General features: G+C 35.1%; 1 protein-coding gene across 8 annotated transcripts in view; it reads left to right on the forward strand.

The window, feature by feature from the left end:
• The window catches only part of CYP39A1 (cytochrome P450 family 39 subfamily A member 1), a 65529-nt gene that overhangs the window by 8078 nt on the left and 32250 nt on the right, over positions 1 to 25201 (forward strand). For all 8 annotated transcript variants that reach the window (XM_039854367.1, XM_039854373.1, XM_039854368.1 and 5 more), the window contains exons 5-7: positions 1194 to 1287; positions 6482 to 6586; positions 11074 to 11164. In XM_039854367.1, the coding sequence (XP_039710301.1) occupies positions 1194 to 1287; positions 6482 to 6586; positions 11074 to 11164 (290 nt within the window). The remainder of the gene's footprint in view (positions 1 to 1193; positions 1288 to 6481; positions 6587 to 11073; positions 11165 to 25201) is intronic.

Consider the following 25201-nt stretch of genomic DNA (forward strand, 5'->3'; position numbering starts at 1 on the left):
AGATATAACAGCAGTTTAAGTAAAGAGAGAGAACTGTTCCTTATGACCAGTTTGTTTTTGGTGTGTGTGTTAATTGAGGGAGGAACAGGAGAAGAGATATGCATGTTTTCCTTTTTGTAAAAAAAATTCGAGGAGCAAAAACGAGAGGGTGGAGGGGAGAGAAAATATAAATATGAGAATAAAATGAATTTATTTCGAGGCCTTTTATCCCATTTACATACTTGTCACATTCTTTGCTACGGTTTGATCTGTGTTAAATCAAGTGTGGCTAGTCTCAGAATCAGATGTCCTAATTCTCTCTGAGACAAAAGTGGGTGTGGTCAAATGCATTTCTCAAAGTTAGCTTAGATAATTGTTTACAAAATGGCTTGAATGCAGAGTAACTCCTGATTTTTTGATTTCTTGGCCGTTGGTCTACATGGTTAATGGTCGAGAAGATTAAAAAGATAATAGCCAGTTTGGTTTACCTGGCTTAACCCAGCAGTGGGTCCCATGCTAGTTTTTCATCCTTCTGTAACTGACAACCAGCCAGAGTAAAAGTAGACCAAGAGATTGTGGGCCCTCTTTTCTTATTCAGTGCCAATCCTATAAGAATTCAAACATTCATCAGCAAAAGACACTAAAGTGTGTGTGACTGCCTTGCCCCCTCACCATTTTCCTGTGAACTAATAAGTGAAGGTAGAGGTCTTATGAAATTCTAGCTGAAAATGAAAAAGAAACTTGGAGTGTGCTGGCTGGAAAATTACTGCTTGGCTGTCGCCCATGGGAACATAGGCTATCGCCCATGGGAACATAGGTTATCACCTATGGAAACAACATTCTAACAATAAGCTTTCTGCTTCTGTACCTCCGCTTGCACAGCCTACCTGTGGGTTGACAGTAAATAGAAGAAAAATAGACTTTTGTGTTCAGACAGAATGAGGAATGGGATTTAGGGCTTAAAAACCCTATACCTCTACATTTCGGGGCTGCTTAATTTGGGGTCTGTGTACCCCTGGCAGACCTAGCTGGCTGAATGAAGAGTGCATTTCCTATAACTCACTGATTTCTAGTGGTCCGTGTGTCTTTCGGGGCCTGGCAGCTACAACAGGGGAAATGATTATAATTCCATAGACATTTCCTCTTTATAGTGTTACCTGTTATTCCAAAAGTACTTTCAAATTAATATATACACATATTTTTCTCTCCATTAGAAACTGGTCAAAATCCAAAAGATGGCTTCTAGCATTTTTCGAGAAAAACATTCCAGATATAAAAACATATAAATCTGAAAAAGATAATTCCATGGTAAGTATACCTTAGCTTTTTTTCTGATAAAATATATGACTCGAAGACAGTAATAAGCTGTAATTGTTAAAAATATATTTTTGTTAAAAAACCATGAGATTAATTAGATACCATTTTTGTGCCAAGCAATGGTATTAGACATACTTACATGCATTATTTTATTATTACATCATCACAACAGTGAGATAGGTATTAATCCTGTTCTCCATAAGAAATGCCTGAGGCCTCAAAACAAAGTTCTGAAGTTCTTTATTTATGTATTGTACAATTGCCTATGTCAACAGTGACAGTTGGGAGTTATGGTCAATTAGGCAAGAATAAAGCACTACCTTTGCAGAAAAAACAGACCGGCGAGAAACCAAGCACCACTCGGAGAGTTGGAGAACCCAGGTTTATTACGCCAGCAGTCCCAGAAGAGCTAGCGCTCTGAAGACCTGGGCCCCAAACTCGAGGGTAACCTTACTTTTATAGGACGTATCCATGCAGTTACAATTAGCATGGGCTGATTGGTTAATTTGTCCTCAGGTGGTTACAGAGGGAGGGAGTTGCTATGGGCTACAGGCAGTTACAGAGCATAAGATTTTCAGACAGGCAATATATCTGTTATCTAGTCAGAACAAGCAAAGGGGAGGGTGAGTCTTCAATTGATCTTGAGGTCACCCTGCCCTTCGGCTTATGTGGCAGGCATGTCTACAGAAGCAGAACAGAGAGCTGATTACAAAGTTAACCATTTGAGTGGAAAATTCCTCTTCACTGCAAAGTAGACTTCATTCTTGATGCCAATAGTTTCTCTCTTCACATGCAAGGAGGTACTATGGTATAATTTAAAAAGCTAGGCACTAGGAGTCAGAGTCTTAAGTGTCCTATGTATGTGGTTCTTTAAGGGGTGGTCCCCAGACTGACTGTTTTGGCATCCCCTGGAAACCATACAGTCAGAAACTCTGGGGCGGAGCCAAGCAACCTGTGGTTTAATAAGCCTTCCAGATGGTTCCAATACTTGCTAATGAATGGTTCTCAGCCCTGGCTGCTCATTAAAATCTCTGGGAGTTTTTGAAAACGATCTGATTCTCCAGACTCACACTCAGAGACTGGAGTTCATTTGGTCTGGACTGCCTGGCCTCAAATCCAGTCATCAGTAGTATAATCTTGGGCCTGATACCTAATCTCTTGGCCTGTTTCGGTCACTTATCTCATAAAGTGGTGGGGATTAAATGAGTTAACGTTTGTAAAGCACTTAGAATTTAGTAAGGACCACTTGAAACTTTATCATTGTTATTATCATTTAAAAATATATCACTTCAGATCTTTTAGTATTTAAAGATGGAATCAAAAATTTGGTTTGTTTTTCATTACTATAGTGGGTGTTATCATAAACAACTTGGCTTAACACTGCAGAGGAAGATAGCCTGAGGAAAAAGAATGTGTTACTATTTAGGTATCTTTCTCCTAAATTAAGGGAATAAAAAGGGATACCAGAAGGCCCTTCATTAACAAACTATATTTTAGCTAATGATTCTATTTCACAAACTCAGACAGGCACGTATTTTCATTTGTATTATTTTCCAGGACTTAGGGATAAAGCCACATGTGTATAAAAGCTGCACTCGGATCTGTAAACTGTGGGCCTAAGATAAAGGTTTTTAATGCCCCAGCTAAAACTCCCTACCAGCAATACTTCTAGAATAGCATCTATTTTCTTACTCTGAAAAAATGAGGCATTTTTAATCATAGGTACTCTGACTCCCTATTTGAATAAAACACATTTTGAACTTTGCTGAAGCTGGATTAGTGTTTAAGACTTTGGGACAGAATCCAGTGTGAACATTCATGAGCAGTTTAACTTCATTTTTGTGCGTTTTGCTTTTGTTTCCCTCCAGCAGTGTTCACACTGAACTTATGTTTTTATACCCACATTTTTAAAAAATGTGTGCTGAAAAAAAGATTCTATTGTCTTCTACTACATGGATTTCAGTGGCCTAGTTGAACAGAATACTGAAAGAAATTTTTAGTTTGGGGTTTTTTTAAAAAAAAATATTATACATATACTTTGTCACATAAATATCAAATATGATGATTTCTTTCATGTTATTTTATATATATTTATTAAAGTAGTATTTTCATTTACAGAATGGTATATCAAAAGAATGAAATACATCTATAGGGTTTTTCATGAGGTATAAACTGTGTCGTAACAGCTTACATTGTAAGTATGAATTAGAAACCAGCTTTAAATGAAATTTATATTTGAACTGTTTTCAGTTCTGCTAATCCATTATTACAAAAACAATAACGATAAGACATTGCTAACATTTATGGGATGCTTACTCCATGCCAGGGATAGTGTTACACATTTCACGAATTCATAAATCATTTATTTTTCATAACAACTTTCATACCCAGAAAAATGGGGATTATTAAAACCAGAAAGCTGGGATTAGAGTGGTTAATCACTTTTGAAACATTACATGCCTGAGTAAGTAACAGCAACAATCTCTTATCATTAATTTTCTTTGATAGTGATTTAATAATTGTTTTCTGTATTATAAGATCTGCAGCAAAACTACTACATTATGGTGCAATGCAATTCTCTTAATTTTTAATCCACAAGAGCTATGGATTATGTTTCTAATGGGGCAGCATAGTATAGTGGCCAAGAGTGTTGGCTCTGGAGCCAGTGCCAGTCTCACAGGGTTTGAATTCCAGCCCAACCATCTACAATACAAGCTGTATATCCCTGGCAAAGTTCCCTAACTTAATTGTGTTTCAGTTGTGGATTAAGTACTTGTAAAGTATGTAAAACAAGACTTGCCTTAGCAAGCAGTGACTAGACGTTAGCTACCATTATTTCTATCGCCTAATCCTGATTTATTTAAGATTCAAAGTTCATGAGTAACTTAATGGAAATGTTATAGTGTCTGAATTTGTTCCTCTTCATGGGGAATAGGCATAAGCCAATCTGGCGATACCTTTCTATGAAAATAATACCTTCATAGAATTCATGTGGTGACCTGAAAGCAACCATAGTAGGTAGCCTTGGGTGGGGCCATGATATGACCTGGCACCATTCAAGTCAAATGTGAGTTCTCTGCATGGCTGTAGAGAATTGTATTTATAATACACTGGCTTGGTAGTTTTCTCTCCCATTGCGTGTAGGCTGAGAATCTGCATGGTAGATAAGGGTAGGGTTTTCTACTGAATGCTCCAGAGATCTGTTTTTCTGCATTGCTTGCATTTTTCTAAGAGTAGAGGTTTATTAAAGGATAAAAAAAAAAAGATAACATTTGTCAATGGTAATATGTACCAAGTTTTGTTTTAAGTAGCTCACCTCAAAACAATCCTATGAGGTTGGTACCAATTATGACCGTTTTATAGATGAGGAAACTGAGACACAGAGAGCTTAAAGTTCTCTGTTCTTAAGAAAACTGGTTACCTGGTTCTTAAATAACTTAGCCAGGTTCCAGTCCTACATGGAAGAATCTTGGAAGTCACCAGTTCATCCTAACAAGTAAAAAGCTGAACAGACTGAAAAATCAACCACCATAGAAGAGAGAGGATACAGGGCGAACCACTACCCTCAAGACTGGAGAGACCAATAGGCAAATACATGATAAATATTTTATTGAGAATTTTTACATTTACGTTTATGAGAGATAGCCGTCTGTAGTTTTCTTTCAGTGTCGTTGGCTTTGGAATTAGGGTAATGCTGGCCTCATAGAATAGGTTTGGAAGTTCTCTATTTCCATCCTCTAAAAGAGATTTTAGAGAATTGGTATAATTTCTTTCTTAAATGTTTGGTAGAATTTACCAGTGAACCCATCTGGGCCTGGTACTTTCTATTTGGTTAAGTTATTAATTATTGATTCAATTTCTTTAATAGATATGGGCCTATTTAGATCATCTGTTTCTTCTTGTGAGAGTTTTGGCAGATTGTGTCTTTCAAGGAAGTGGTTCATTTCATCTAGACTATCAAATTTATGGGAAGATTTATTCACAGTATTTTTTTATCTTTTAAATTTTCATGGGCTCTGTAATGATGTCCTGTCTTTAATTTCTGATATTACTAATCTGTCTTTTTTCTTTTTTTTCTCACTTAGCCTGGCTAGAGGGTTATTGATTTTATTGATTTTTTTCCTATTGATTTCCTATTTTCAGTTTCATTGATTTCTGCTCAAATTTTTATTATTTCTTTTTCCCCTGCTTACTTTGGGTTTAATTTGCTTCTATTTCAATTTCCTAAGGTACTTAGATTATTGATTTTAGATCTTTCTTATTCTCTAATATATACTTCAATGCTGTAAATTTCCTTCTAAGCAATATCATGCAGAGTATTTTCTCTGCCCTGAAAAATCCTTTATGCTCTGCCTATTCATTCTTGGCCATAAAATATACCTTAACAATTTAAAAGACTGAGAATCATATAATATCTACTTTCAGACCACGATGTGACTAAACTAAAAATCAGTAACAGAAAGAAAAATCCCAAAACATATGGAGATTAAACAACACACTTGGAGATTAAATAATACGTGAGTCAAAAAAGAAATCTTAAGAGAAATTAAAAATATTTTGAAATAAGTGAAAATGAAAACACTACCTACCAAATTTTGGGATGTAGCAAAAACAGTGCTTATAGCAGCTTTATTCATAAATGGCAAAATTTGGAAGCAACCAAGATGCCTTTCAGTATGTGACTGAATTATAATGATAGATATATGTCATTATGCGTTTGTCCAAACTCATAGAGTGTACAATATGAAGAGTGAACCCTGAGGTAAACTATGGACTTTAGGTAATTATGATGTGTCAAAGTAGGTTTGTCCTTGGTCAAAAATGTACTATTCTGCTGAGTGATGTTAATAATGGAGAAGGCTATGCATGTGTTGGGGGTAAGGTTATATGGGACAGCTCTGTCCTTTCCTCTCAATTTTATTGTAAACCTAAACAAATAAAGTCTAAAAAAAAAAAAAAAAGTTAAGGCAAGCTTTGAACCAATGCAGTAAGAGATGAGCTCCAGAGTTCCTACTCCTAATTACTATGAGAAGTATGTAAATCCCTTAACACGACTCAAACTGCTAACCTCCGAATGGCAGAAATAATATCTTTCAGATTAAAGAAAAACGCATGGTCTTTTGTTTAGTAACATCAGTCTTTGTCACATAGCTATGGTTTGAAAATATTTATTTCTTTTAAACAGACATTAATGCAAGATTTGCTGAATGTCATAGAGACGGAAACAAATGAGGAAAGTCCAAATTATGGGCTTCTACTACTTTGGGCTTCTTTGTCCAATGCTGTCACTGTAAGTATATTAGTAAAGTAAGAGTTACATGTCTGCCTATGAACTTTTAATTTTTTTCTTCATTTTTCTTTCTTTTTTTTTTAGTCTTTTCACTCATTATGGGGGAAGAAAAAGACTGCAATGGAGTTGTTTGTAAGATAGAAACACAAAAGTGATGCATAATGAAATCTGATAAGATCACAGAGGAGGCAAAGCAGAGATCTGAAGTTAATTCTGTCTCTGAAATGCAGCATATCATGGGCTAAGGGAAAAGCTTGCACTTTGGGGTCAGTTATGACAATACTTGCTTATGGAGTACTTTCTTTGTCAGGCAATATTTTCAGTATTGGTCCTGCCAAGATGAATAAGGCTTGACCCTTAACTTTTACTGGGGAGAGAGTAGGTAAATGGATAGTTTCAGATAGAATTGGGCTTGAATCCAGATATCCCCAGTCATAGCTATAGAATCTCATGAAGGTAATTTAAACTCTGAGCCTCCATTTTCTTATCAGTAAAAAAGGGATAATGAAACTCCTAGTATGGTCCCAGGACTTGGGTACTTATTAATAAGTAACTCTCATTTCTCTACAAGGTCGTTGTGAGGATTTGAGATAAAGCTAGCTGGTACCTGATGAGTATCAGTTATTTGTCTCCCCCTGTATTCTTATTTTTCTGTGCATCATTCTCATTTTCATTGCTTTATGTTCTGTCCTGTAAGCTTCCCCATGAGTGGAGCTGGTGACATTGGAACCACAATACTACTAAAGAGAGCGGAGACTTTTTAACTGTTTTTTTTTTGAAGCTGTTCTCAACTAGATTAAAGTCACGAGATTTGTCTGCCACTTCATGTTCGATGCACACGGTTTCCTGTGTCAGGAAGATTTCACATTAGCCTAAGCTGCACTTGTATTATCTGAGAAATTAAAGGGTAACCTTTTTTATATATTTGTTTTCTACTAAACAGGAACATGCAGACCATCTCTAATGATAAATGTGGTCATTTTTCTTCTTTTTCTTCTAACAAAGAGAAGATGTTTTAAATATTATTTATTTCTCATTCCTCTTATAAAGAGCAGGGTTTAAAGTTTTCTAAATACCAATAATTTAGTTTCCTTTAACCTGTTTTAAAACTTACTGGGTAAAGAACAGAAATAGAAATTCTGACCTCTTTAATGTGTGTCAACCACTAGAATATATATTTCATCTGGCATGTGCAAGGAAGAATAGTCTAACTAATCTTCTCCTCTTCTTTATGAGCCACTAATATTAACTTCTGATTTTTCCTTACATAGTTTTCTTGGAAATGAATTAAGCTATAGCAAAATTAAAAAGCAAACATCAAAACAACTCCCAAAGCAGCAACAAAACAGCCATTCCTGTCACAGGGTTAATTTTCAAGATCCCATTAGAAAAGTCCCCGGAAGAAAGGAACACAAAGCCCCATTGATCTGACACAGGGGAAGTCAATTCTTTGGAATTTGTTCCTGGTACTGGTCTGAAAGGATTTAAATCATTAATTTCAGAAAGGAAGTGTCTGATGATTAGTGAAAGTTCCATCTCACTGGCTCTTGTTGGCACTTCCAAGAGGCAGCTGATGTGTGGGCAGGGACCCTGGAAAGGCTTCAGGTCAAGCCAAATCCTAGTGCTGAGTGACAGTGGGCCAATTATTTAACCTCTCTGATCCTCAGTGTTCTCATCTATAACATAGGTTTACTGTGTACCTCATAGTTGTAAGGATTATATTGGTAATAAATGGAAAGTGGCTAACAGTCCCTGGCACAAAATAGGTGCTCAATAAATGTTAGCTTTCTTCTCTTATAAAAAGTAAAGCCATGGTTTCAATCAATCATTATTTTCTATAGTGCATTAGTAATAAACAGCCTGGCTTCCAAAACTTGACCACGTAAATGTCCCAGGGTGGAAGTGGCCACTGATGTCCTGGTTTCTGTGATTTCCCTTTGCTGCCAAGAAAGCCACTAAAAATCCTGCCAGAGGTGTAGGTGGTGGGGCCTGACCTTTCTTGGTACCTAGATCATATTCTTAGCTTCTCTCCTACTCTTTGTTCTGTCTCAAGGCCCATGGAACTCGGAGCTCAGACTTCATATGGGCTTAGTACAGGGCACTAGGGAGCTCCATTATGGCCTAGGTGAACTTTGGTGGACTGGCCCAAGATATTAACCATGATTTATGAAATTATGTCTATGGGGAAACCATTTCCAAGTTCCAAGAAATTTCTTATTGTCAAATGAACATTTCAAGAACATTTTTGCAAGTCTAATGTCAAAGCCGACAATTTTCTTGTTTTATTTGCTTCTCTGAAGCTCTTTCTAAACACTTGCAGTAGTTACCCACCCTGATCCCATCCCACCCCCAACTCTCACAGCATTTATTGTCTGTGCTTCCCGTTCCCTCTACATTTAGCATATTTTTTCCTCCTGAGTATATCTCATATCCGCAACTAGATGTGAAAGCTCTTTGGGCAGGAATTATGTCGTACACAAATTTGTGTTTACCGTGATTTGTAGAAGACTATCTGACATGTTATAGACTCCATCAATATTTGTTAAATCTTTTTTTGAATGTAGGACTAAGTGATGCAGAAGAACATACTCAATTCATCTTCTCTATGATACAGCAAGGCACAACTTTCCTCTCTGTCCCCGATCACCTTTGTCCCTTATCACCTCTCCAAAACAATGGAAAGACTTTAGTGGCTGCTTCTGAAGTTCAGTGAGCCAGGTGGCTCTTCTCTTTTTTGCCTAGCCTTCACCACGGACTTAACCGACACCTTTGGCAAAATATTAATTGGTACCTTTAGGAGCAGTTTTTAACTCCTTTTCCAAATGTGATTGTACAAAGACCTCAAGGTCACTTATTCCTATTTGTTGATTCAGTAAGGTATATAAACTTCTTATTTTTTATTCTATTTTATCTGCCTTTTATTTTAAAAATGTATTTGGTTTTCTAAAGTCAAAAATAATATAGATTTTTAGAAGTGAAATCTGTTAAGAAAAGAGGCGTTAAAAATGAGAGCTAGCACCATTGCACAGGCATTTAAAGTTTATCTAAATTCTTTATGTTTGCTATAAAAATAAATATTACCCAATTTTAGTGGATCTCTCAAACTCTTATTAAGCACACAAAACTCCAAATCTCTCTTTTGTGTAACTAAAAAATCGGTGTAATACTACTAAGATTTTTGCTCTTCCCCCGCCCCCGGCCCCAACATGATCTCTGACTCTTTAAGAAGATGAATTGAGTATGGAGTGATTATTAATTAAATACCATAGTTCAGCATTTCCATCTATATATAATAGTAGAAATGGCCTGAGTGGAGATACAGAAGAGAGCTCTCTGAGCATCTTATTTCTGTAAAAATACACTAAAAAATCTCTAGGGTAATTCTTTTGAGATATGAAAAACTCCACACTGAGCAGGACTGTAGTGGCCTTGATTTACCACATTTATTCTTGCACTATCAGTTTACTGTCACAGAGGGGAAAACAATAAGCAGAATTTGGCTTTGTGGGAACACTTCCCTTTCAGGTAATTGCTCTTCCTCTTTTGACCACAGAGGGGAGTACTGGGATTATTTTAAATTACTTCACAAAAGAGACAGAGACTTAAATTATACAAAGTGTTTGTTGTCGGAGTGAGTAGTCATTTCAGGACTAGTTTTACTAGATGAAATTTCTTTCACAATACATATTTACTGAAAAAAATGAGAGGGAAATCCGAGCTTCTTTTAATGATTTTATATGGGTTTCTTTTACTGTATAACCTAAAAATAGAAGTGAAAACATTTACCTGAGTTAGTGGAAAGCTAAATTTTGAGATGTGTAGCAGTATAATTTTATTTTATAATACTACACTGAGGAAAGATCTGAAATACTTTTGTTTGGTGTGGAGAGAGAATTTGCAAGCATACAACATTCACACCCTATGAACCTGAAAGCACCCTGTGTTCCATAGGCTGTGAAATAACACTATTTTTTATATTGAGTACTTTCAAATTTTAGTTTATGAGATTTTAGGTATAGTTTTGGGGGCTTAATTACCATGTTTCATTTGCAGAATACATGATTTTCTAATTCATTTGTATTTAAAGATAATTAAATCTTATAAAATGTTGGATTTAGATTAATATTCTTAAATATAATTTGTTGTTTCTAAATATTTAATGTATGCCTATACAATATTTTATATTGTATATTAGTAAAAATTATCCCACTTTTCCCGTTTTTTAGTAAAGATAGTTTAATGTATGTAAACAATTAGTGAACTTGTAGTGACAGAATAAAATTATAAACTGGACCTCTTAGAGGTAAATAACATCGCTTTTGTTCGTAAAATCTAGTTGTTTTCAAAAATGCTCTTTACTAACATACTCTTAAATTAAATTTAAACGTTTCCCTTGTTTCTTTTAACAGTTTATGGCTAATGCTAAGTTTGCTATTGTTCACTTTCAAAGAAGGTTGTATTTTTTGATATATGTTTTTCTTCTTAAGATTGCGTTTTGGACACTTGGATTTGTCCTCTCTCATCCCAACATCCACAGGACCATTATGGAAGGCATATCATCTGTGTTTGGCACAGCAGGTACTAAAATTGAATTAAATTACATAATCGAAGAGACATCTAATAATAAGAGTCACACATCACAGGCAAAGTGAAGTGCCCATAATTTTGTAGAAATTTAACGTGGTCTAAAATTGAACATAATTTGTTATGTGTTTCAGAATATAAATTGATCAGGTAGAATCCTAGAATTTAATTACTGTCAAGGATTTTAGAGGTCATCTAGCCTAACTCCCTTATTTTCCAAATGATGAAATAAATGCTAGAGAGATGGTGATTTGCCTAACTTCCCCACATAATGTGCAGGGCTTTTTCTTCTAATCTCTTGGCTCCTCACCTCAATTTAGCTACAAGTCCACAGTTTTGCAATTCAAGGTTTTCCAGATTTTATAAAAATAATATGGTGCATAATGCATATATTACATAATAGTACTCACTAAGTATGGAAATCAGGTAACATTTTATCACAAAAGGAATTATTTTAAAAGTTACAGTTAAAGATTTCAGAAGTTAGAACTGCAGTTAGGGATTGCTGCCTTTCACTTCTTCAGTTCAAATTCAAGCTCTTCAGTTGTCATCTGTTTTAAAAAACATAAATAAGCTTGAATGAAGACTGATAAATTACTTGTTTATTCATCATAATTTGACCTGTTTTTAGAGTATATTTTAAAAAAAAACCTTAATATGTCAAATTGTATGTTCTGATATAAAAAGAATAACAAATGACTTGGTTTTCTTGCAAGAAAACAATATAATAGGACAAAAGGTACGATGCCAATTAACAGTTATCGCTCCTCTCCATCATTGCCGAAAATATTTTATTTGGAATTTTTAATTTACTTTTGACTGCTTCTTACCGTATTAAACCAAAAGGCAAATTGGCTTGACCAACATGAATATCTGAGCCACCCTGTCTCTGATCCTTGAGTATAAATCAGCAGATGCTGGATCTCATCTCATAGAAATGTGGTGAGCATTAGAATCATTGAGTACCAACAGTGCTAACAAATTAGATTTGGAGATACAGTGGTGAATATAAGAGAAGACTGCTTGCCTTTATGGAGCTTACATCTACAAAGCTAATGGAAATGTGCATGCCTGCATGTCTACAAATTACTTTATAGGTCAATCAAAGAATGACTTCTTGATTGTCACAAATTCTCCTTTACTATTTCCTTACCAGAGCCTTCTCCTGACTTAAGGCTCTCCAAATTCCTGGTCTTTAGGAAACAAAAAGGTGCAGATGGTCATGGTAGAGGTAATGTGGGAAACCTATCTGACCCCAAGGCCACAATACAAGTATTGCATTAATCTAAATTTCTACAATGCTTGAATCTTGAACTCTTGAACCCATTTCTAATGGAGAAAGATAAAACCTTTCCCCTTTCTCCATATTCTGCTTTATTTTTAGAACCTATTGTCCTCCTCTGGCAGAGAATGTTCCTTCAAATAGTAGTATGAGTACAATAGCTCTACTATATCAGTGCTTTCAGTTTATGACTCTTGTAGAATTGAAAACAATTTATAAAAATAAATGTAAAATAATTTTTGCCATACGTATATAAAAACAGTTCAGATCAATTTATGCTTAAGATGTCTTAGCAGTTCAGTAATTTAGATGTTGTAAGAGGAAGATATTCGTGTGCCCATACAAAGGATCCTGTCGAAGAAAGAACATTAAAGTGTGTTGAAGAAGAATCTGACTCAATATGGCAATTTTCTTATTTTTATGTTCTTTTCTATCACAAGATCACCATTTCCATTTTGGAGAAGTCCTTAGTGAATTTCTAACAATACATCTCTCGGGCCTCAAAACTTGCCCTTAGAATCCATCACAAGCATTTGCCCAGCTTTCTTATAAAACAAGTGTAAGGGTAGAAACTACTGTTTACCTGGTCTTTTGTGTCTGGATTCTTTCACTTAACATAATGTTTTATTTTATATTGTGATGTTTTTCATTAATTGATTTTCAGATATTGAACTATCCTTGTATTCCTGGGATAAATTCTACTTAGTCATGGTGTATAATCCACATTAAGCATAATTTTTATATATTGCTGGATTCAGTTTGCTAGTATTTTGTTGAGAAAAATTTCGCATCTACATTAATAAGGGATATTAGTCTATAGTTTTCTTGTGATGTCTTGGTCTGGTTTTGGTATCAAGATAATTCTGGCTTTATAGAATGATTTTAAAAGTGTTCCTTCTTCTGTTTTTTGGAAGAGTTTGTGAAGGATTGATGTTAATTCTTGTTTAACTGTATGGTTGAATTCACCAGTGAAGTAATCTGGTTTAGAGATTTTCTCTGTGAGAGGTTTTGTTTTGTTTTGATGTTTTTAACCCAATCCTTCCACTTATTACAGGCCTGTTCAGATTATCTTTTTCTTCTTGAGTCAGTTGTGTGCCTTTTTAGGAATTTGCCCATTTCATCTAGTTTATTTAACTGCCTACGATTAGTCATAGTATTATTAATCCATAATCTTTTATTATGTCTGTAAAGTCACAAGGAAAACATCTCCCATCTTGATTTTGGTGATTTGTGTCCTTTCTATTTTTTTTTTTCTTGGTCAGTGTAGCTAAAAGGTTGCCAATATTGTTTACAAATAACTAACTTTTGGTTTTATTGATTTTGTTTGACTTATTTTTTCTATCAATATTCTGGTCTCTCATTTATTTCTGTTCTAATCATTACTTATAATTTCTATCTATCTCTTTATTGATAATCTCTATTTCTCTGGGCATGATTTCTTTAGTTCTTTGATTATACATAAAATATCTAGTCTGTTTTTAGTAAGCTCAACATCTGGGTTTCTTCAGGGACCATTTCTATTTCTTGCTTTTTTTCTCTGTGTGTGATCTATATTTTCTTGTTTCATGTCTTACTTCATATTTCTTGTTGCGTGTCTTGTAATTTTTTGTTGAAAATTGGATATTTTAAATATTATAATGTGGAAGCTCTGGAAATCAAATTTTCCTCTCTCCTCAGGGTTTATTGTTATCGCAGCTTATTTTTATTATTTATTTGTTTAGTGACTTTTCAAAGCTATCTCTGTAAAGTTAGTATTTTTTTTTATCATTTGTAACCACTAATGTCTCTGCTTGATTAGTTTAGTGGTCAGCTAATACTTGGACAGAGATTTCTTTACATGAGGAGCCAACAAATCTATTCTTTGCCCATGGGTCCTGTGTGCATGTTGAGGCATGCCTTCACCCCTCGGCCAGACAGTTGACAACTCTGCCTTAGCTTTCACTACCTGCTTGTACAGAACCTCAAAGACAGCCATTAGTGAGACCTTGGAGCCTTCTCAGGTTTTTCCTGAGCATGAGTAAAGTTCTGAGCTTTTGTTCAACCCTACACAAGTGCATGGCCTTCAATATTTTCAGCAATGCACTGGACCTCTTCAAAGCACTTAGGACATCTCATTTCCTAGCTCTTTATTTTAATATTTTTTTGTTTACCTATTGTTTATCTCAAATATTACCTACTGCCTCAGGTAGCTGCAAAGTTAAACAATTATCTTTAAAAATTTTTAACCAAAACCCCTGAGGAAAAGACTTTTTCACTGGGAAGCTCCAGGTTAGGTCAGATAGACAGTCTTGCAGTGGGATTTTTCATGGAGCTGCCAAACAAGCTAGCTAATGTTAATTTTCTAAGAATGAGGTAGTTCCAACCCTGTTCTACCTGCTCCAGTGGCTGGTTTTCTCTATGATCGCAGGCTGTTGGTTTTCAAAGTTACTATGGAGCTATAGCTATCCAATTTTTTTTTTTTTTTAGATAAACACTCCCGAATTGCTTACAAGCCTTTGGTTAATTTTCAGAGTTCTGAAAAAATTGATTTAACCATTTTTACCAGATTTCTCATTAGTTTTAAAGAGGCAGATTTTGGATTCCTTACTTTCTCTGCCATTTTTGCTGATGTCATCCTGAACCTAAGTTTTTAAATTTCTTTTAGGAAACCTTCCAGATTCATGTGGGTTAACCTTGCATTCATCTATTCATACATCGTTTGAGTGCCCACTATGTCAAGGCATTGTGTGAAGTACCAGGGCTGCGAAGATGAGTCAGGAGTGGTGTGTGATGCTCTCAAGGAAGCTCATGAAGTGCTTTCTCATAACAATGAAAGCAGACTTGAAAGTATCCAGAAGATGTTAGGAGAGAAAAAGGAATATTTACATTGTTTCTTTGGAAATGTGTACCTGCTGGTGAATTCTGTAAGCTTTTTGTGCCCGGAACCTTTTCCTTGTTTATGTTCATCTTTTAGTCAGCTCGAATGTTATTTCTTCAGATAGGTCTTTTAGGCGTACCCTGTCTAAAGTCACTTTCCCTAACCCTGCCTTTAGTAATTCTCTGGCTTGTCTCACTCTTAATTTCCTTCAAAAGAATGATTATTTGTTTATTAGTATATTTATTTATCCTCTGCCTCATTTATGAGAACTTAATCTCTCCAGCAACAGGAACAACATCTGTCTTGGGCTCTATAGTATCTCCAGCTGCCTAGAACCAAAAAATTACTCAACAAATATTTTCTGAATGAATGTAATGAACAAATATAAGAATATATTTTTAAGAGATGAGTGTCTTGGTGTAGCCTTCATTTGCAGCTCTGTCACCCATTCCATTAGACAGTTTATAGGAAATGAGTGTTTTATGTAAAGAAGTTTTTGACAATTTTCTGCACTTAATTTTTCTGTTACCAGACCCTAGTCTCAGCCAATATTTGATCAGTAATTTGAGACACTGAGTAGTTGCAAACCCAAGAATCCACATGAATGATAATGAATGCTAGCATTTCCCTAGGGTTTTGAACTCTGTAAAGCATTTTCTTGCCTAAGATTTTATTTTAGATTTTGATCTTGGCTGAAATGTATATTCTCAAATCACTGAGAATCTGATAAAGAAAATCTGGTTTGTTACAGACTTTTGGGGTACAATTTCTGGAAATTAGTCATTTTGTTTTAACTTTTAATTTTAAATTATGATGCATTATTTCAATAGCCTATTAGAACCTCAGAAAACACAGTACGAGAGCTGAGATCTGATTTTCTGGGTTCAAATCCAGTCTGGGACACTTACTAATGGTATATTCTTATTCAAGTTACCAAATTCTTTAAGCCAATTTTCTCTTTGATATAATGGCAAAATTAGAAAGCCTGTCTCATTGATTTATTAGGAGGATATAGCAAATATAAAGTAGATAGCACGGTGCCTGTTTTATAAATCTTAGCTAGGACCAAAACTTATATAATTACATCAGTTGTATGAAATTTTATAATCTTCTCATATCATGAAATTAGTAACTCTTATGACTTCAAGTATTTTGCTTCCAAATATTAGTCGTCGTCATTTTTTGAAATAATATAGTTTTCTAGAATGTTTATGGCAGTAAGTGAATTACTTTTATTTAAATTGGCTGTCTTGCAATGGCACTCAAGCACAGCAGAAATATAGCATGCGGCGATTTATAGCTAATATTATCCTAGGAGATAAAAATAATAGCAATGAGAATAGCTAACACTCAGATAGCACTTACTAAGTACCAGGCTGTATTCTAAGTGCTTTTCTTATTGACTTGAATCATCCCTTCTAAATTGATGTTATTTACCTTTTTTTAAACACAAGGAAAGTGAAGTACCAATTAGATAATTTTCTTGAGACCACACAGCTAGTAAATGGTAGAATTATGATTTGAACCAAAGTTTGTCTGGTTGTAGAGTTGATAATACAAATTAGCAAACCTCCTTGGTTTCAAAATTTTACTAAAAATGCCTAAAGATGCTTAGATTCAATTTCCGGCTTAATTCCATTCCAAGTTGCTTCCATACTAAGCTTCCTAACCACAGCTCTAGTTACATAACATCTGTACTCAGAAAATATTCCGGGAGTAATATTCATATGCCTGAGCCAGATACCATGGCCTTGATGTTCTGACCTGCCTTTGTGTGCAGAGTGACAATCTAACTAAGGCCGACCTTTGACTACCCTCTGATTAGGAGTTAGACAAGCAAATATCTAGAGGAAGAGCTGATTGGAGTCAAATACGCAGGTGCGGCCTAACTGTTCTCACAGAATTCTCTGGGATCATCACCATTGGTACCATTTCTGTGGCATTTTTTTCCAGAGAAGAATAAGAGCACATTTCTAAATAACTTGATATAACATATTTAGAGAGAATATGTAAAGAGAAAGTGTCATGGCTTACATCCTCACTGAGACTTTTCCTTTCTTCTAATGACAAGCATATGCCCTGGTCCTTCCTAGTTTCTGTCATCACACAAGAAACTGCTGAGTTCATGGCTTTCAGACTTCCCTTCTGCCCCCTATAGGTGTCTCAAATGTAAAAAGTACATTCACTGCACATTGATCACAGCAGAAAATCTGTATAGATGTTTCTTCTCTCCCTCATGCAGCCCCTCCTGTTACCATTGGAGGTTGTGCCCCTTCCCCTGCCGTGGCTCCTTCACTTTCTCAACTGCTGGACTTTGGCCCTTATACTTTTTTTCCACATTACTCATTCTATAATTTATGAGCAAGGCTTCTTAGAGGCAGCAGCAGAACCTAACTATAGCTGATTTAATTAGAAACTGAATGTATTAAAAGTTTGGGAGGCAGTTCACAGAACTTCTAGGAGGGCTGGACAACCAGGCATGTGTGATGCATGACCTGAAATAATGCTCCAGATCAGGATGCAGACCCGGCATGGCAAGTACAACACTGCCACTAATGCCAAACACATCGTAGCCACTGACTGGCACAGGATGCTGAATGACACTGGGTCCCTAGAAACGTCATCATGCAAAAACTGCAGTTGCTGCCAGGGAAAAATTATTTTGGTCTCTATTTCTTTTCATCACTAACTCTTGATTCAAAATCTAGGTTGGTAGATCTGACTGACAAAGTCTTATTTTCATGGTAATGTCCTATCATCAAGGGAGGCAAGGAAAGCAAGTCTCTGGAGTTTTTCTGCTCTGTGATGGTAGCAAGCTTCTCTTGAAGCACATGGTTCAGATATTGCATAGCCAAAACTGACAAATATCAATGTGTGTATAGAGAATATAATATATATTTTTATATATGTGAGTATAAGAAATAAGTATATATATTATATTACTATATAAATGTATTTTTACAAATATAAATACATTTTATAAATATAACTATGTACTTTTGTATCTATATATCTGTGTGTATATATACATAGATCCCTTTCTTATTCCTGGGCGAGGTGACCTCTTGCTTTCAGACTCTATGAAAGCAGACTAAGTACAGTGACCTCTCCTCATCTTTCTCATGAAACTTCCTACTTGTATGAACTACGGACAGTTTTAATAAACAGTGCAATAATTAACTGAAATACCTAATTTCTGTTTATTGAAAAATCCACACACTGATAGTTCAACCAGACTTCGTTTTGTATGTTTTGATAAAGAGATATTTTTTTCTAAATCTCTTCCTTTTCCTATCGGGTTTGATCTATTCTCAATACAGTGAATGTTGCTGTATCCGTAGAGCTGAAGAAGAAAATTAAGTTATTTAGTTTTTCATTTTAACATCAAACTACATGTTGTGACATTCAATTTTATTTATTTACATATCTACATTTTAATTTGTTTAAGTAGTATTTCATTAACCTACCATTATGATTTACGTATCTTTTTAATTTTAGTTAAAATATAGGAGTACATATTTAGGTGCTTCTTGCATTTTTAGCTTTATTATACTTTGTTTTTTCAAGATAAGTGCTAAAGGATTACTAGATTGTAAAAGACTAATAAACACAGCATAAATAGTTATATATGAGTGACTGACCTAAAGCACTCCCAGGCATTAACATTTGGGTCCTGTTTAGGCTGTGTTTTAAAGTAATGTTCCTTTCTAATTCAGAGTCTCACTATGAGTATCTACCCACCAGCAGAAGGTCATTCTGTCTTAAAAACAAATAGAAATGCACTTGAATTTTTTAACTGGTTGCATATCTTTTTAATGTAGGGTAGCATATATAGCACAATATTTTTTTTGGCCATTCAGTTTTATTGTGCAGATATTTAAAGAAAAAAATAATGAACTGTTTTCTGTTAATTACAGTGAATCAAGCTAGGTAATAGAAATGCATCTGCATAGAATCAATTCATATCTTACAGAAAGTCATGATTTGTGCATTATTTTCATTAGGTTAGAGTTAGAAATTTGATTCATGAGTTTCAATTCTGTTACTTCCTAATTGTGTGACTTTGAATAAAAGAAAAAATTTACTCAGAACCAACAATAATGTTTTTTGGTACCACTCTGTTCTGATTTAGTAAAAATCCTGACTGGGAACATACCAACACGGTCAAACAGCGAGATGCTATTACATGGCTACATTGACTCAGATGGCTATACTCACCATATACTAGTGAGAAAAGATTCTGTCTCTGTTTGCAATTAAAAACAAGTATAAAAACTATCAGTGTGATAAGTGAAGCTCAGATCCTATGCTGATGTTCTTTTTTACCCATATTACAACTTGTAGGTAACTTCTATCCACTTGGGTGTGTCCCAAGTACCATCTTGCCAACCAATAACATTTTCAGAGGACCCGATTATGGCATATCAAAGACCCGAGTCACTCCAGCTAACAGAAGAAGCTCACTCTCATTACTCCTCTTTAGCCTGCAGGGCTTAATGGCTGAGAGCCAGAGCTGTGGCTGTGATAGATTCTTTGCACTCATTGTGTGTTCACCAAAATATTGAAAGAGATCAAGTAGCAGAGCCAAGGGTCCTCCAATGGAGTTATAAACAGAGGAAAATTATTTTATTGAAAAGAAAATTCTCTCCACTCCTGCTGGTTGCCTGACAATATGAACCTAATATGGAGATTTTAGAGGTTATAGCATATTGTACAGGAGAGCTCTTACATAGTCTTATTTTCCTTTGGTTACCCAGCTTTTAAAATCCTGGAATGGACTCAGAAAACATTAAATTATGCCAGAGCTTCTCACAAATTACTTCTTATTCATCAACCTTGAAGAGCATACATAGATTACCTAAGAAAGTATTTGCAAATGCAGATTTCATTCTTTTCTTATATTCTTTTCTGCTTGGCCTTAAAGACCAAGATGGTGTCATTTGAGAGTGATAACTTGTTACTTTCTGATCCACTAACTTAGACACAGAGACTGAGGTCAGGCTTGCTAGTATGATTTCTAGCCCATGAGAGATTTCCCAGGAGGCCACATGTCCACCACCGTTTTCTGCCTTTAACCCTGAGGTATGTCTTGTGACGCTCTATCTTGGGAGATTTTGTGTGAAATCATTCTCTCCTTCTTTATTGCCTAGTTTCGACAAGAGAGAAAAGATGCCTCTGATAGCTGTAGATTATTTGATATCCCTGTTGAAATTTACAAGCTTGGAGAAGGTCCTACGCTGGCACTTCTTGTTTCATTAAGTCTCCACTATCTCGCCCCAGCGCAGCACTGTTAATCTGCTTGATTCATCCTATACATTTTTCATTCACATGCATTTCTTTTTTCTGAGTGTTCTATTGGAGAATTATTCAGCCATTTGGATTATGTTTTCCTCTTTGAAACTACTGAGGTTAAGGTCTTTAAGATGGGCCAACATCTCTCCAAGGAGCACAATCCAAATTTAGAATCATTATGCAGAGTTTATAAATAAAGAATATTTCTAGATCAAAATTTATTTTACATTTTATTATCTTCCCATTGTCGATCGGTTTAGTTAATATCTCATCTTTTATTTATTATAAATAAAGTCTTATGTTCTTTATTTCTTTAAAAAGTGTCATGATTATAAAGCAGTCTTAATTTTTTATTCCTGTAAATAGAGAAATTTATAACCTTTTTAATATATGAAAGAAGTATTTCTGAAAGTAGCATGAGGTATTATTCGTTCAGAAGAGAATCTTACATGATTGACTTGATATAGTAGCATTAAACTTTTCTTGAAATGATAGAACAAGATTCGCATATTTTTATAGCAGCATGTACAGATGGAAGAACGGGTGGGGAGGGTCAGTCTGTCGAGTCTTAACTCCTTGTCTTCCATTAGTCTTAATAACCTGTTCCAAGCAATACTGCGATCCTTGGTATCTTTCTTAATCAACTGTTATCACTGCCTCTTTCATACTTACTCTGTAATTAGAAAGACCAAACTGAAGCAGCTGAGCAGAGTCTACCTCCAAAAGCTTATTGCTTATAATTTATCAATAAGTGTCAGGCAGAGTACCAGGCACTGGATATCAGTCCCAGGGGAGGACTCCAAATACTTTTGCCACTGCATCTGGGTATCAGAGTTGCCAAGGAAAACACAATGCAGTGAAACTCTGGATGGAACAATGCTGTATTCACATGCCACAATGAAAGGAAGCCCGTTCCCTCCCATTAGAGGACTGCTATAACAGTGGAATTGGTCAGGTACCATATGCTGCACACACTTGAAACAGAGACAAAAGAGTACTCACTGTGCCTGAAACAAAGAAAGATATTCCCATACAAGGTGATAAGCCCAGGCCCATAGTTGTAGGTGCTTTATCTCCTGGTAAGGAAGTGTTCCAGGCTGAAGGCTCATTTTCATGTGATTGAGTTGGGGTTGAAAGACTGTACACGGGAGACTGCCTTTCCCAACAATAGGAATGTGTGTCTTTGATAATAAATTTTTTTTTTTTCTAAATCCTTCCAATGCCAAAAAGCCAAATCCATCCCCTGGAAAGTCAGAAGAACCAGAGCTGGCAGCTCAGAAATATGTGAGGTATTTGGAAGAAGCTAGTGTTTAGAGGGGAAGGGTTGAAGGAGATGTGGCTTGCTAGCCTGCAGCTATGATCCTTAAACACCCAAAACCTATATTCAGAGTCTGTGGGAAATCCCCAGGCTTATTCTTTGCTTTCCCCAGTCTGTCTCCACCACAAATACCTTAAACTTCTTTTTATGCCTTCCTTACTGTTGACATCTGCTCTTTCTATTCATCTAACAGATATTTCTCTTGCCTAAAGAAATTCAGTTGGGGTACGATCGTGTGGAAGAATTATAACATTTTATGAAAACATGTATTTTTAAAAAAGCAACATAAAAAAGTGTATCATTTTCTATATGGGAAGGTTTAATGTCACAAAAATGCCAATGCTTTTAAAATTAATATACATTTAATTATAATAGGAATTCCAATTTTGTGGGGAGGGGAAATTAAATTACTTAAATATTTTTTGAAGAGTAGATTTGATTAGACATCGAAATTATTAGAACTATAAACTTGTAAGGCCAGGTTTGCCCTACCAGATCATAAAGCTGATTATAATGCTGCTTTTAACAAAAGAGAACACAGTTGGCACAGGAAACACAGTTGATCATTATGATCCTTATCTGTTCACCTTTTGCCAACAAAAAGCAAAATCAGTCTTTTATTTCAAAACTAAAAAAAATAAAAGGAAAAAAGTAACTTTTCCATTCTGTTTCACATTCTTGAGGCAAAAATTCCTAAACTGCCAACATTGGCAATGAATTAATATTCTAGAAACCTACATTCATTGGAGAGATTCTACCTATAAAAAATTCATGGGAAACAGCAGTGAACTAAAAAGCATTTAACTTCATAGGCTATCATATACTTACAATCTTTCATCTACTCTCACCTCTCTCTTGAATTTTCTATAAATTTAACTTAATATCTTTCTCACAGAATTGTGTCTCATAGAACTTGTACAATAATGTATATGTACAGTAAGAAAGGAAGTTAATGTTTTTTAAGATAAAACCCCAAAGGGTACATCTGTTTTCTCTATTAAAGAAATATTGGGGCGATAACACAAAATATTGTTTTTGAAATTTGAGTTTTTGAAGGGTCTCAGCATAACAAGTTTACAATTTGCTTGATATGGTAGGGGCCAGCCTTGTGTTTTCAAGAAGGGTGGAAATATTTTTCGCCTATGTGTTCTCAAATCTGGAGCTTGCCTGTGTGGACCGCCTTCTATCAGCCCCTTCACATTCCAGAGGTTTTTATGAGATATCTGAATGAGGCAGCAGGACATAACTAACAGGGACCCATTCTACTCTTTCTTTAATTTCGCTCTTGCGCGCGCGCTCTCTCTCTCTCTCTCAAAAAATTGCATTTCCTCCCTAATTATTTTAGATGCCCAATAAACTCCCATTCTCTGTCTTCAGAGGCTGTAAATCCAGAGTCACCTTCTGCTATATGCAGAAGGATCTGGGCATTTCACAAGAGGGAAAAGGAAAAAGGCAAGAATGTAGGGAGGAGAGAAAGAGGGGAGGGAGAAGGACTAGAGATTGGAGGACCCTCTTTCATGGTAGGCTACCTTTTTACAAAGTTCAACTTTTCCTACACAAGCAAAGCCCTGTTTATTCCTCAGGCCTCACTGCCTAGTTACCTCTCCATCACTCTCTTCTTTCTTAAGAGCAAAACGACCTCTCCCTTTCTTGACATACTTTTAAATCTTTTTAATCTGTGACCTACTGATATCAGTAGAGAAGGTCCAGGCCTAAAATATAATTTGCCACATTAGGAAAAACCTGCGTTTTATTGTTTAGAGTAATTAAGTACCTCATATCTGTCTCTTGCTTAATTAACCTATCTCTGCAACCTTATTTACTCATTTCTTTAGGCATTTCTTCTCTTCCTCTCTCTGCTACTGTGTTTCAGAATTCTGGTTTACTGTTCTAGGCATTTCTCTCACTATCTCTTAGCGCTCAGGAAGAGAGAGAAATACATGTTTGAAGGAGGGAAAAATCATTGGGGCCTTTCATCAAAATTTAAAATTGATGTTCCTTTGTGATAATCAAAGATCATTTTCACCGTATTTCTTTTCAAATTTAAAAGAATAATTGTAGAAAGGGGTTTATTGCTTTTCACATTTGGGAGACAAATCAACAAACAAATCTTCATCTCACTGAAAATTTTCAGAAATCTGTAACCAGTCACTACTTATAAATAACTGTTATAGGGTCATTTGAGATATAAAACCTATTGTAAATGGTATTATCTACTTCAGGGCATTCTATCCACTCAATTTCTCTTACTTGAGATGTGCTAACATTTTTCAGTGAATATAGATTTCTTCTGAGAAGAAAACAGCAATATTGAAAATATTCCTGGAATAAAGTTGAGGTATAATTTTTTTAAACTGAATTTTTGAACATTACTTAAAATATTGAAATTTTTTAAATTCTTAAAATAAAGGGAAGAATATAAGGTACTCCTTTATTCCCCTCTGTCATACTATAAATTTTTTATTTACTCTTTCTCTTTAACTTTGTTCTCTAAAAACCGATTTTGTTTTTCAGGTACTTATCTTGAGGTCTGTGGTTGAGAATAGTTTTCTGGCCTTATTCTCTGTCAGCAATTGATGTCACTGTTTCATTATCTTTGATTAGAAGTCATAGAAATGCTGTTTTTTTTTCAAAGCTATTACATAATTTCCTGAATAACAATCTAAACACTAACTTTTATTTGATTTTACTTTGAAAATAAATTATTATAAAATTTGGGAAGTAAATATTTTTGACCAAATTTTGGTGGAGATCATTATTTAATGTTATTATATCAGTTTTTTATTTTCAAACTTTATGTCATGCATTTTTATCCCGGGTTTGTTCTTCATGTGTACTAAGACCCTTTACACATATTTTAACTCTAAATATTTTAAAGAAACTGTTCTCCAAATATGAAAAGGCAACCTCTGTGAAGGAAAACTTACTTCACAGCATAGAACAACAAAGAGAGCTGAGAATCCATGCTTTCAGAAATAAAGAAAGAAATAATGGAATGTATAGGAATTCACTCTTTAAATTTCAGTAGAGCTTATTATTTGCATCTCTGCATCTTTCCATGTGCCCCTTGGTAGTATATACACCTGTCTTTCATCTGTGGGGAAGCGCAGGGCCTCCTCAGTTTTCAACCGCACTGTGCAACCTCACCTTCTGATTCAGTCTCCTCAGAATTATATCTCAAAAGGTCTGAATGACTCAATGAATAACCTACCATTCCCCTTCTTTTCTGTCAAAACGTTAATTATTTTCCCAAAATTATTAGTTAAATCTTCATGTAATTTT

The sequence above is a fragment of the Pteropus medius genome, unplaced genomic scaffold (genome assembly GCF_902729225.1).
Source record: "Pteropus medius unplaced genomic scaffold, Ma_sr-lr_union100, whole genome shotgun sequence".
In the NCBI taxonomy this organism is placed as follows: domain Eukaryota; kingdom Metazoa; phylum Chordata; class Mammalia; order Chiroptera; family Pteropodidae; genus Pteropus; species Pteropus medius.